Below are 14,220 nucleotides of genomic sequence, written 5' to 3'. Positions count from 1 at the left end.
TTTGTCAGTGCCAGCATAAACTTAAAATAGCCGCTCAACTAATGGTCACAAGTCGAGGACCACCTGTATTGTTCTTTGTATACTGGCCACCAATATAATGACTGTTTAAAAAAGCCGATTAAAAAAAACTGGGTTGTAATGATCTTAGACTGATCCAATGTAATGGTACTGGACAGATCTTTCTTATAATAGATGTCACCTATCCTTGATTATAATGTGACACCCTGGCTTAAGCTGCTGAATCAATTAAGAGAAATGCTGGCCTATTTACACAGACCCGTTCATACCCTTTCAAATTTAAATAATATTTAAATACTCATTGGGTGAGATTTCTAAATACTCTTGCAGGATAGCAGCTGAACTTCAATATGGCTGCCCATTCATTGCTTTCATGTTTTGGTACCCTGCCTATTTTGGTGCTTTCTTGCAAGCTTTCCATTGGAACTATAAAAGTTAAAAAGCTCTTGCTTTCAAGCTCATTTTTAAAAAAGGCGCTTTTATTTATAGCTCTCACATATAAACTCTACCTTTCTGCTATCAGGGAACTCACAGTAGTAGACCTAGCATTCTTAGGCAATGGGCCACCAGGGGCTTCTGAGATTCAGACCTGTTTTAGAGCCAGGATGGCTGCTGCATCAAATGCTTGAAATTGGGCCTTGGGACAGAAATATCCAATAAGGCATATGTTAGATGTTACTACTGTTTCTGTCTTCTGCTCCCCCTACAACATTATTCTCTACGTAATTATTCAAATGTGATTCCCAAGAGGTTCAGTAGCAGACACAAGATTGTACCCTAGATGTCCCCTTCCCCCAATTACCCTGCACTGGGTTTTTTTTTGTGTGTCAAAGGTTCAAAGAGCTTTTATGCCAAAGATGTTCCCCCCCCTTCCCCCCCACTTCACTTACAGTATATTATTAAGACTTTCTGAATTGGAAGAAGAAAGTGCTTACTGAGGCACCTGTGGGTAACTCAGGAGCAACCCCTAGGGGTTGTATTCTACTACAACAGCATGTGATAAAAATAATGCTTTGGGAACACACTGCAGTCATTTTCAGAGATTTTGCTGCAGCCGTAAGAAAACTATATTAAGAAATGATAGGTGAGATCCTTCCAATTCTAATAAATGCCCAAACTACTATTTTATTTCACTGGCAAGGAAACTAGCTTTTTGCATAAACTGCTCCATTTCTTAAATGTAGCACTGAGAAACTGGAAAGGGAAAATGTGCTGCAGTCATGAGACAGATATAATATAGAACTCACCAAAACAGGAATTAAAGTGTAAAAAATAAAGAGAAGCGTTGGATATTCTGGAAAGCACTTCCATTTTTCACTTACATCTAAAAGGAACTTATAATAAAGAAAGAAAGATCTAAAAGTTCTGTCAACGGGTGAAGTTTCCATACCTGTTTTTTCAGACATTACAAAGCATGTAATTTATTTATTCAGGTGTCAAATATGATTCTAAAATTTGCAATATCTAAATAAAGAAATTCAGCTTATTAAAGATGTTTCGTATTTGTCAGCTTACAGCACACCATGGAAGCTGTGCAAAACTGAGGTGAACCCAGTCACAACACACCAAGCAATTCTTCTCTTTCAAATTTCAACTTCTGCTATCCAGAAGGGTAGATGAGCTTTCTTCTCAGGCACAAGACTATCATTTGGCTCAAAAATAAGAATTTTCTACATTTGTCTTTTCTTAATGTGAAAATCCAGAGGAAATTCTCTGCCACAAGGTATCATCTTAAAAAAAATAAATAAATTAGACTTTACAAACTATTTTTTTATGAAATAGTATCCCATTCATCAGGGGTGGGTTCCACTTACCTTTACTACCAGTTTGCAGCGGGAGCGCATGCTCGTGCTCGCTGTTCTACCGGTTCTACAGAACCGGACCGAACCAGGAGCAACCCAACACTGTCATTCATAAAGAAATTAGAATTACCAGCTAGTTAACTAGAATTCTGATCCAGCTCTTTGTTTGGATCTGCCTACCAGGGTTGGAGATAAACAAACCAGGAAACCATATTAGTAGTTAGTCTACTCTTTCCTTGGATCCAAAATCCCTGGTTTAAAATTCTTTCAACAAGCAAGAATCTTAAGATAACAATAAATCTTCATTTAAAATTTTAGCTTGTCGAGAGATCAATAATCTAGAAATTCAAATTGAGACAAAACACTAATTAAAACATGGCCATTTCCTGTTATTTAGCAATTCCTATTAGCATGGTGAACTAATCATTCACAGTTGGGCATAAATGTACCAACATGCTTATTTGATCTCAATATGCCAAAATTCTGTCTAAGCGAAAATGAGATAAAAAATATCTCCAGGGAAACAACGGTTGTGGGCTGCTGATAAAACAAAAATTACTACATTAAAAAACAAAGGTAAGTCAGTAACTTTGAGGAATTTATTTTCAAAGGTGCACAAAACTCACAACAACAACAAAATAGCTAACCATAGGTTAGAGGCTAGTGGACAAGAAATCTGAAGAGACTCCAGCAACCAGCAGACATATAAATTGTATGTTTCTTTCTAGATAATAAACAATGCTGTCATTAAAACAGATGTAGGCAACATTGGCACAAGCCTTACACAGCTTGCAAAAAGTTACTTGTTTTGACAAGAACATGATACACAAAATCATCCCTAAAACAAGACATTTAAAACAAATTTTTTACTGCGTGTATCTCAGGAGACAAAACTGTTATACCTGGCTTTCTTTCCAATTTTTAATGTGAGCACCATGTCCCAACACCATGCAACTCTCTTGAGCAAAAAACTCTAGATCTCTCCAGGGTCGAGGAATATAATCCATAAAGAAAGAAGCCCTAAAACCTAATGCTTTTCACCAATGGTTCTTGATAAAATAGTGGCTAGTCATCTTAGAATATGTGCACAATTATACACAAAGCTTAGATAACTGAACAAGTCCCATTTCAGTTAGTATAAGATACCAGCACTCATCTTATTAGGACAGTGGAGAAGAGACCATCCATTTCCATTTTGGAAAAAGTAACTGCTTTTTCATATCCTGTTACACACAAATACTACCTCTAAACAGCATTTTATTGCTCTAATGCTTCATATATGAAAGTCAGAATTAAACATTAAACAATTTTTAAACATTAAAATGGAAACCAACGAAAGCTAAGTAATGAGTATATGAATGAATGTGAAGTTGGATTTCTGTGCCCATGGACCTGGTTTTCTTTTATAAATATTATAGTATTATTAATACACTTCTATCTGCTAAATAATTAGGGACTGGGAATGGTAAATTTATACATTAAGCCCGACTTCTCTTCATAATTAAGCTAACTTCTTTAAATAGCAGTATGAATATGACCATCATCATTCAGAAAGAACAAAATTTAACGGTTTTTAAGGGATCCAAAAAGGTCCTCCTCATTGTTACATACCTCACTGATGCTAACTTCCCAAAATCTGTCATTATAGGAATATCTAAGGGCATATAATACCTCTGATACATTAAAACCAGTACAAGAGTTAAGGCCTCTGACTAGTCCAAGGAGGAAAAAGTCTAAGAGACTAGACAGATAATTTCCTAGGTTCCCTGATCCTGAGTTCCAAAGGAAAGAAAACCTGAGAGGGAATTTTAAGGGAGGGCTGACTATACATGGAGGACCTGGGATGAAAAACTGGATCCTTCTTCCCCCTGCAGGAAGATGTTAGGCCCAGACCTCAAGCTCTGGAAAACAGAACTCTTCATTCGTCTCTTGCCTAGGCAAAGCCTTCAAAGAGGAGGAAAAAAAACATGAAGAGGAAACAGAATATGTTTCCCAACCGAGACAATACGATTTCTGACTTATTTGGAAGGACAATTATAGGAGAAGGAAGATAAGAGCAGACAGAAAGAAAAGCAGATTGTTTTCCTTAACTGGTGCAATACAATCTCTTTGTTCTCTAAACATTTCCTTCTCTCCCCATTGCCCGGCCTTCCCATCCCACAAAAATACCCTTCTCCCCTTCCCCGCCCCCACTCTCCCCTTATCTGCGTGCTTGGGTCTCACCTGTAAGTCTCCGCAGCTGCCTAGATATTCTTCCCCTTGCGGCTCCAGCTCCAAGACAATGGGGGTGGGGAGAGTACCCCCAACTACCTCCCTCTTTTCCTACTTCCTCCAATCAAGGAAGCGGGTTTAGAGGGAACTGTCAGTGGTTCCCCTGGAAAAGGAAGGCCTCTGGGTGGGAAGCATAGGGTATCTACAACAGCCCCCCTCCGAACCTCTCCTTCCCTCCCTCTTGTTTGGGTAGGAAAAAATTGTCCTGCAGAAGTGAAGACATGCAAGGGGCTGGGGAACCGGGAACGCAATGGAGGTAGCCCTGTAAAAGGATGCAACAAGAGTCTAGGGCCCTTCTGCAATGGCTGTAATTCAGGGGTAGGGAGAGGGAGAGAAAAATCCCAAATTAGAAGGGTGGGGGTGGGGGAAGAAGACAATCGCTATCAGCCCAGTAGCTGGCTTTGCAAGAGACCAAGGGATGGGCTGCGAGGGAAAGGGGGCATGGGCTTCATAGGATGCTGCAGTCCCTTCCAGCTGTTGGCGGCTGCCTACAGATGTTTACAGATGAGGTTCTAAGGGACCCACAGATAACGGGCGAGGAGGAGAATTGCAGGACCCTGCAAAAGGAGATTGACAAGAGGTCTCGAAGGGAAACCGGCGGGGCGGGGGAGGGGGAACAAAAAGGAATGAGAGGTCAGGTGGGCGGGGGTGGAGTGGTCCCTGTAAAAGGCAAAGAGATCCTTTCAGAGCCAGGGAATTGGGGGGTGGGGATGGAAGAATGGGAAAAGGGAGGGAGTCTCTACAGGGGAGGGTGCTGTGGGGGTGGGGGGCCTGACTCTATCCGGCCCCCCCTCCCCTCTCTCTTGCCTCTTCGGGTTCCTCCGTCTGCTCCCTCCCTCTCTCTCACTCCAGTTGTCCCCAAATCCAAGATGGCGCCCAAGGCAGGAGCAAGACCGGAACCAAGGCAGAGAAAACGTCAGGCGCATGCGTACAGGGAAGGTGGGGGCGCCGAGGAAGAGCGCACAGGCGCGATGCGTCAGGGGCGGGAGCCCGTGAAAACTCGCATGCGCCAAAGCCGGGAATAAGCGGCGAACATCGTGCCGAACCTAAAGCAGGCTGGTGCGTAAAACGTTTTGGTGGGGTAACTGTGCGCATGCGTCCCGCTCGGGTCATTCTTGAGAAAAAGGTGAGTAGCGCGAACTATGGGGCGAGGAGCGTGCCTTGAGCAATTGTAGGACGGCATTACTGAATGGAGCGCAGCGCACGCGCAGTAAAAGAGGGAAAGGAACAAGGCCCGGCTTCATTGGATTGTCTTAGCGTTAGTGGGCGGGGACACGTTTACACTGACAATATGTAAAGCGAGGGGAGGGATCTTGAAATTTGCCCTAAGAATGGGATTGGACGAGAAACATCAGGAAGGGCAAGTGCATACAAGATCGACATCTTAGTTGGCTGAGGGGAGGGGGGGAAATAACGGCCCTGCAATGAAAGAAGTCAGATTGGGATGCCCGCGTGCCCTCAAGTGTACTTTGATTGGGGCACTATGGAAGGGCGTGGGATTTGATTGGTAGGCCGATGTAGTTAGGGGCGGAGCTTCCGTCGCTCAGCAGTTACTGGGGCAAGATTTAGAAAGATGTTGGTTGGCGCGCGCGCGCAGAGAATTGGCGGGGGACGAGCAATGACAGCTGTTCAAAGAGGGGAAATAAAGGGCGCGCTGGGCGACAGTTAAACCGTCACTGCAGGGGGCTTGGGTGCATGCGCGCCCTGGAACTCTCGGGCAGAGGGCGGAGCTCGAGCCTCCCCGTCACGGGAATCGCAATCTCTTATAGTCTTCTCAGCGCCCTTATTCCCCTCACCTCATGTGCAGTTTTAACGCCTTTGAGGCCGGCGTGATTCAGGCCCGTGCCGGACGGGCCTCTTCCTTTCTTGTCAACACGAGGGAGGTGAAGTTAGGCTACTCGCTCGTCTTGAGGCGAAAATATCAAATTCCAAGCAGCTGACGAAAAGGTGGTAGAGCACGCTAACAACCGTACATCGGGTTAGATGACGGAAAGCCACCACAGTTTTGAAAGAAGCGCGTCACCTTTCCCCCCCTCCCGCCCCCCCGAATCACATGAATTGGCCTAGCTAACACCGCCGAGGCCGGCCTGCAACGGCCGACCTGGGATTGTTTATCCCGATGACGTCGTTGACCCGGATTGGCTGGGCTAACTGCGAGGGTTTCGCGTCCAGCCCGCCTTCCGTGAGGAAAAGGAGTTCTTTGGTTAAGTTGCACTTGGGTCATGTTGAGGGAGTGCCCGAGATCTTACACGTGGCCTTTGAAGGGAAAGAGGCTAAAGGAACAAGGGAGTCCAGAATGTGGGTCAAAAGTGACTGCAAGTTCTGACATGAAACGGGGGGAGGAGGGTGGGGAGAGCAAATTATAGAGCTTTAGTTAAAAAAATTACAGCAGATTGCTTAAAACGATTAGGGAAGTATACTGCAGCTTGAAGTACTAGGTAGAATAATTGAGAAAGGCAACAATGGACAATTGAGCTCTCAAGAAGAGACTGGACTGCCATCTGTCAGAAATGGTGTAGGTAGGGCCTCCTGCTTGGGGGGGGGTGTGATTGGATTAGATGGCCTACAAAGTCCCTTCCAACTCTGTTATTCCGTTAAAACGGGGGCCTGGGAAACATACAGCTAAGGAAAGTATTGCTGGGTACCATAGATGGGAAACAAACTGCAACACCATGAAAAATTAAGGTACAATGTTCATACTGTAGATTAGATAGGTGTAGTTTTTACCCTTTGCAATTTTTGCTATTACTCCAGCAATGCTCATGGGGCAGCAGTAAGCATGTGCAGTTGTAGCTAGATTTAGCATATTAATTAAAAATGAATACAGGTAGTCCTCAATTTACAACCATAATTGAGCCCAACATTTATGTTGCTGAAAAATTTGTTGAGTGAGATTTTGCCCCATTTTACAATTTTTTTTGCCACATTTGTTAATGAAGCACTTCAGTTGTTAAATTAGTAACATGGTTATTAAGTGAATCTGGCTTCCCCATTGACTTTGCTAGTCAGAAGGTTTTAAAATCATATGACCCTGGAGATGCTGCAATAATCGTAAGTGTGAAATTTGTCAAAAGTCACTTTTTTCAGTGCAGTTATAACTTCAAATGGTCACTAATGAACTGTTATAACTCAAGGACTATCTGTAGTCAGGTTTTTTTGCTGCAAGTTCTTAATTCTGTCAAACACATCACTGGATTATGTATAAGCAGCTACTCAGACATAAAGGATGATCTATGTACAGGTGGCCCTTGACTTAATGACCCAAATTGGGACCTCATAACTTTGGTTGTTAAATGAATGGTCATAAATTGAGGACTACCTGTAATAAATTAGTATACAAGTATTTTACCTGTTGATCTCATTGAAAGCAAGAAGTTACTCAGGTATATCAAATATTTACACTGGATGATTTTACCTATTCTTTGAAGATGCACTAAAACTGGAACTTTGTGCTTTTTGGAAAAATCGTATTGATAGAAAGGGTAGCAAAGAAATATTTATATTTTATTCGTATGTTAAGAGTCTCCTTTAGGTACTGTTCTTGGATAAGGTAAGCTGGCAGTAGTTGAGATACAGATAGTTCCTGAATTATGGCAGTAATTGGAGAGGAATTTCCATTGCTAAGCAATGCAGTTGTTAGGTAAAACATCATCAGACTGTATCACTTAGTGATGGCAAATTTAGCACTCTGTTGCCATCATTAATCACATTTCATCTGTCATTAGGTGAAGACTCCCCAATCCAAGTAATTCCTGGCTTTGTCTCTCCTGACCCTGAACCTTGGTAAAGTAAGGGACTGCCTCTTCTTAAAGTCTAGCCAGTCACTCCCTTCTGCCCTTTTGACTGACCTGCAGAGCAGCATTCCTCAGTGGCTGTGCTAGTTGCAACTGGGACTGAAGTAGATATCTGGGGTCTTAAGCAGAGCTGGCTGTCATCACACACCTGGGCCCCAAGCATGTGAGGCAGCTGTTGCCTGTGCCAGGCCATCTTCCCAAGGAAAGCTGAGGCCTTGTAAGAACTGTGTGCCTGCTATTTTCCAAATAATGCACCTTGTTCTCCAGTGCTTTGGAAAGCTTTTGGAAAACTGAAGCCTTCTGAAACATCATAGGAACAGAACATACTAATTGAATGCCATGAGGGTCTTGGTGTGACTAGTAGTTGCCTTGTATAAGACCAGGCGTGTCTTGTTAGCAGCTGGAGGAAGACGGCTAAGATCGGGTAGGTGTGGTAAGGCCTGTGGAGTATAGGATAGTGAAGGCTTTGTGCTGTGGTGGCTGATTGCAGGACAGGGTTGAGCTGTCCCTCTCAACAGCACTGGGGCTGAAGTAGAGGCTCGAGGACAATGGCACCCTGCTGAAGGCCCCAGCTTCTCCAGCTCAGTTATGCTGCTAAGGAGTGCTGCTATGCAGGACAGCCAAAAATACAGAGATGGTGGGAGGAATTGAAGTGCCCCTGCTGTTGTGTGAATCAGCTACCAAGCTCCCAAATGTTGATCATCGCACAGGTACTGGAATGGCTTTGTAACTTTGGGGATCAGGTGTAAGTGTCATTTGTTCAGCTGTGCCGTAATTTTGAACAGTTGCTGAATGAATGTAAATTAATCCAAGGACTGCCTATAGATCTTTCTTGGTATAGTACCATAGCGGGTGTTTTCTCCTTGTGGAAAATTCACTAAACTAATTTCCACCTTTAAAAAAGATGCTGAAAAAGTTTAAAGTTTCCAATTATTGTTCTCTGATTTTCATTTTTATATTCATTGCCTGCTTATATATTTATTACACATTAACAATATTGGTACCGGATGTTATGTTTACGTTAAAACTGGAAATAAGCAATATGAATACAATTTAAATAAATGAAAGTACAGGTTTGCAATCCTATCCTTTCTCCAATTTAATTGAGGCTTTCTTCTAGATGTTAAACTACCATATAGTTACTGAAAACAACCAAACTTTGAGGGAATATTAGGATTTCTTGTTTGCACATTGCTTGATGCAATTTATATTTAATCATGAAATCCAGTATTATGTAGATAATTATTCCTAATAGTGGAAATTTTAGTGACGAACATTAATTTAGGTTAATTATACTATTTGATATATAGCTCAAGTCCTGTAATATATAATAAATATATTAGGCAATTTGTATTGGTTGAATAGCCAGTTAAAATACGAAGAAATTACAATTTTTTGTATTTAATAAGTCGTTTATCATATCTTTTGTGAGCCAAAATAGCAGTGCACCAACCAAAAATAATGAATTTTACATAGTATAGCTGTTTATAGAAAGGAGGACACCTGAGTATTCTGGAATGTAGAATGAATAGCACTGGCTTGATCCACTTAGATTTGGCCCCATTTGTTTTTGGGGAGACGATAATATAGGCCAGCTGCACAACACAGCATGGCACAGAGGCAGAGAAGGAAAGCACTGGTCATAAGGAGGCGCTGGCTGCAAAGGGCACGGTCCGCCTGAGAGTAGAAGAAATGATAGTGAATCATCTTCCATCCATATATTGTGGAGCAAACCAGTTTTAGCGTTCAGATATTGCCCACAACACCACTGCCCATATCTACCTACCTACCTGATCTAGCATGCTGGATAGGGCAGGATTAGTTTGATAACGTGATTGATAGCAAATCCTTGGCATTTCCAAAGTCATGCTTTGTTTCCCTATTACACATTTTGGTGGCTTTCTGGGAACAAAATGGAATATTACATTAATGGGTAAAGAAACATTGTTTGTAACAATGCCCCTTCTTGTTAGCTCACCTGGTCTTGGGGAGAAAGGATGAAGGTGCAGTGATCCTAAGGCAATTCTCACGGGATAATGAATTTGTGATAACAGCTAAGAGATGAATTGATTTCTGAGCATCTGGACCTGTGGATGGAGTTAATGGAAGGAAATGTCAAGAGAAGGTGAGCAAGGAGTCAGAATTCTTGAGAAAATACTGAAATAGATTTGGTGGTCACTCACCTCTGAAACCCAATTTTGTCCCACTGATGGTCAGACCTAAATGTGTATCATTGGGAAGATCTGTGCCATTGTGAACATCAAAGGTCAAGCCAACCATGATAGATACAGTTGTAGGAGGTTCAGCAGTTGAAGAAAGTGATACGACATTTCCCTGAGTTTTATTTGTGATACAGAACATTAAATGTGCAAGAGATTTCAGCAGAGAATCCCAATCCTTAGATATAAGGGAAAACAGAATAAGTGTTGCTTCTATTCTCATTTTTTTTGCTTTTTCCCTTAAAATATCTATCCAACTCCATATAACTTCACCTTTAAAATCCTTTGTTAATTGTTATTCAGAATAGAGGTACATAATACAATGAGGATTTCTGAATTGTAGATAGCAACAGCTAAAACTTGAATTTAAATTTTTGCATTTTTTTTTTTTTTTACTTTCTCTGCCTCAAGTAGTACAACAAAATATCTGAATTTTGAAGGTCCTTACTTTTGGAGAAAAACATCTATTTTAATTTTTTAAATTGTAATTTATCTATAAACTGAAAGACAATAATAGAGAAATAGGATTGTAGCCAATCAGTCGGAAAGTACAACTTCATTAGAGAGAATCGACCTACACCTAGAAAACAGCAAGGGAAAAATAGTGTCTCCATTACTGTTTTTCCTTTATCCTTCCTAAGTTTTTTTCTGCTGTCTTCTCTTAACAATTGAAATCCAATTTCATGTCATGTTCTGGTCTAAGTTTTTATTTAAATTTCTTATCTGTAGCTCACCTCTTTGACATCAGGATTATGAATATCGTGTGACTGGATGTAGACAGCAAAACCAACAAAGGCAACAGCCAATGAAAGGAGGCAGAAGAAGAAGGAGACCAGAGGTGGATGTCGTTCCAGGCAGATACGCAGGGAGGCCAGTAGGGAGCAGATGACCATGGTAAGCCCTAGAGGTGAGGGTAAGAAGGATGTAGTATCATCCTAGCTCTAGAAGAAACTAAAACATTTCCAGGAGAGACTACTAGAATAGCCAGAAAAATGGAAAAGGGACTGATAACATGAATCTTTCATTTTTGTATGGTACTGTTTTTCAGCTTTTCTAATTTCAAAAGTCAAAATATGAATGTAAATAAATCTATTCATTTAATTTCATTATTGCTTAGATAATTTAAACTGGTGAAAATCTTTCATGGGATTATACACTCAAAAAGTACAAAGGAAGGCTGCTTGTTTAAGATTATGCTTCCATTATGATTGCCATGAAGTGGGGAGCTGATTCTTTATATTTTTTATTCAGATATGGGAATATTTAAAGAAAGATTCCTAATCTGCATTCTCCAGTTACATAATCAAAGAAAAAGGTTGCATATTTCTGCCCACTGATTTTTAAAATGTCTAATTCTCTCTATTTGAAAACATGTCTATTGAAGTTAAAAATAGCTACTTTCTTCACCATGCCAACTAGATAAATCTGCTTGTAAGAGAATTTGTAATTTAACCTAACATAATTTTGTGATACTTTCATATTCAAGACAGCATCTGATTATCTTATATTGTATTTGAAGTTAGCAGATTACAATATGAAATTGGGAAAAAGCATCTGGAATTATGGAGGTAGAGAACTGGATATTCTAGCTGATACTATAATTTCATCAAAATCATGTCCTGTCTTAGAACATGAAGATACAAAAATTCATATTTGAAAATTCACTACAAAAGATATTCTATCAAACTGGTAGTAGCACAAGTATAGGAAATTAAACAATCTTCTCAGGCATCTATCATATGGTTAATAGTAAACGGACAGGAAAACAGAATACTTAAGATTTTTTCTACCTAGAAAGCAGAATACTTAAGATTTTTTGTCCCAGTTTGGAGGAATGGTTGGTGAGGTCGACACACTTTGCTGAAATGGATAAGTTAACAATTATAGAAAAGACATTTACATTGATTGCTGACTAGAAGCTCTTATGGACGTTTTGCACAAAAATGAAATTGTGACTTATAGTTTTGATGATTAGATAGGAGAGATTATAGAAAGAAGAGTAATACGTAATTTCAGGACAAGGTGAAGAATATTAGAAAGTACTCCTTTATACTTTATACTTTATACTCTATCTATCTATCTATCTATCTATCTATCTATCTATCTATCTATCTATCTATGAGAGAGAGAGACTTCTTGTCCCAAGGAGGAAACTCCTCCTTTCAATCTTGAGCTCTGCATATTACCAATAGAAGAAGCAGCATTATTTCTCTTGGTTCCATCTTATGGGCTGCCAACAAGCAAGCAAAATGATCAGTGCATAGAAAACAGGCTATAATGGAGAGACTACTTGATAGCTCAGAATTGGAGACCATCAGCCTCCTCAAGTAGAAATGGGGAATAATGGAAGATTGGATCAGAGAAAAGGAGGCAAGTGGCAGGGCTGGCTCTGAGCCTTCTATAATACAGCCAAATTATTTTTTTGTGCCCCTCTGGCAGCCTTTCTGTTCTGATGGACTAGGCTCCAAGTGATGTCAGATGCAGTTACCTTCCAGGGGCCTGAACAAACACCAGGTGACACTAAGAGCAGTGCCACTCCAAAAGCCAGACCAGGTCTAGACAGTACCAACAATGGCAATTTTCCAATGACTATTACAGAAGCTTAAAAAATCTTGGCGATCCCCCTTCGCTCTATTGTTAGAATGTTAATGGAACTGGGAACACTACTTTAGACTGTGGTGAAATTCTTTGAGCATGGAAATCAAAATGGATACTTTCAAAATATTGCAGAACAAAAACAAATTAACATTTTATAGTATGAAATATGCAATTAGCATCATTAAACTAAGTCTCAGAAAAAAATGATGGCAATAGGCTCCACTACAACATAATAAGGATCAAGTTATACATGTCTATTTTCTTAGATGCTGTAACTTAATTTCCTTTTCTTTCTAATAAAACCGCATACTTTAATTTTGTGAGCATCTCATTTTTTGGTTATGTTCTGCTCTAAGAGACTTAGCCTGTATATATTGAGGAATGGAGCTATGAGCTAGCCTAGGCAGGCCTAACAATGATGACTCAGGATCCTGAGAAAAAATAGGCTCCTGCTGGCTCTAATTCACCCATATAGAACATGGAAGCTCAAGCTGAACTTTAATTGGAAGTCCCTAGAGCTGAAACATAGGAAATACTGGAACAGCTCAGGGGAAAAGAGACCATTCCAGAGGAAAAAACTCATCTAGGAAATCCTATTCTTCTCTAACTTTTGCTTATTCAGAATTGTTTTTGTGCCTGTGTAAAAAATAAAGAAAGAAATACCTTAATAGCCATGGATAAAAGAGATGCAGAAAAAAATGAACACAGGATATATTTCAGAGACAGAAAGACAAATGGAAATATAAAAGTGCTTTACCTTTGGGCTTTTCAGTGTTCAGCAATATTAGGGGTTTGGGGTTTTTTACTATGTTTATTGCACTTAAAATAGAAAAAAGAAAATACTATTAGCAATTATTATCTCCCGCAAAGAAGTATGTGAGATGTCTGAGGCCTGTTCATTGATTTCAGTCAGGTGAACATTCAGATGATGATTCGGTTGGGGGGAGGCAGACTGCAAAAATGTTGCAAACCTGGAAACCACATGCAAAAACAGATGGGTTTTTTTTTTTACAAACTACTGTATTCAGTTGGGCTATGTGCTAGAAAAAGAAAAGAAAGATTCCTCTCCTTCATCTCCAGAAAGAAAGAGAAGCAGCTCAGAATGAAGAAAACTCACTTTATTGGACGTTTGCTCCATACAGCATGTCCCTGCACATAAGAGTTTTTCCAGTATGTCTCTCATTTACAGTGAAAAAACCCGAGAAAGCCTCCTGAATCTTGGAATCTGAACATGTCCCAATGTTTTAGAATTGAGACATTGGTTGAAATCAACATGAGATGACTTTTTCAGCCATGGATCTGTCAGCTTTAAATAGTTAAACATCTTAAATAGTTCTTCCTATTGGAAGTTTTTCATATTTTTGAGTGAAGAACCAGTTCTGGTTTAAAATGTTCCCATTTGGACCTTTCAATCCCAGAGTGCAGTACTGCATTTATGAAAACTCTTGCAACACAGAATTCATATTTTTTACATGTATTCATCTGGGTGATCTCATTAGATCTCCTTATATGGAAAGA

At 40.3% G+C, this 14,220-nt stretch overlaps 2 protein-coding genes and 1 long non-coding RNA gene across 14 annotated transcripts in view; 1 reads left to right on the top strand and 2 right to left on the bottom strand.

Moving 5' to 3' along the window:
- TAOK2 (TAO kinase 2) overlaps nucleotides 1-6,218 on the bottom strand; it is a 45,624-nt gene extending 39,406 nt beyond the window's left edge. For 3 of the 7 annotated variants that reach the window (XM_087893870.1, XM_087893872.1, XM_034419675.3), the window contains exon 1: nucleotides 5,888-6,218. The gene's annotated coding sequence lies outside the window, so the exon portion shown is untranslated. Of the gene's footprint in view, nucleotides 1-4,043; nucleotides 5,067-5,887 lie in introns of those variants that run through there. The other 4 variants (XM_034419677.3, XM_034419674.3, XM_087893871.1 and 1 more) reach the window with 2 other exon arrangements.
- On the top strand, nucleotides 5,067-13,789 carry LOC117666769 (uncharacterized). Of its 6 annotated transcripts, none has more exons than XR_009622863.2 (3): nucleotides 5,067-5,150; nucleotides 9,859-10,010; nucleotides 10,834-13,789. It is a non-coding gene; the product is annotated as an uncharacterized LOC117666769 (long non-coding RNA). The 6 variants fall into 6 exon arrangements; XR_015734189.1 differs by having other exon boundaries at nucleotides 5,100-5,217; XR_015734190.1 differs by lacking the exon at nucleotides 5,067-5,150 and adding an exon at nucleotides 5,687-8,595.
- Nucleotides 9,271-10,997, bottom strand: TMEM219 (transmembrane protein 219). Its single transcript, XM_034419690.3, has 5 exons — nucleotides 10,839-10,997; nucleotides 10,069-10,282; nucleotides 9,864-9,972; nucleotides 9,676-9,787; nucleotides 9,271-9,562 (listed from the first exon to the last, which is right to left on the bottom strand). The coding sequence occupies exons 1-5, from the start codon at nucleotides 10,995-10,997 to the stop codon at nucleotides 9,434-9,436; spliced, it is 723 nt and encodes a 240-aa protein (XP_034275581.1). The 3' UTR covers nucleotides 9,271-9,433.
- Nucleotides 13,790-14,220: the final 431 nt, after the last annotated feature.

The sequence above is a fragment of the Pantherophis guttatus genome, chromosome 4, assembly GCF_059756535.1.
Source record: "Pantherophis guttatus breed Tessera chromosome 4, ASM5975653v1, whole genome shotgun sequence".
Taxonomy (NCBI): domain Eukaryota; kingdom Metazoa; phylum Chordata; class Lepidosauria; order Squamata; family Colubridae; genus Pantherophis; species Pantherophis guttatus.
Note: the sequence above shows the minus strand (reverse complement) of the source record. Positions and strands in the feature narration are given on the sequence as shown.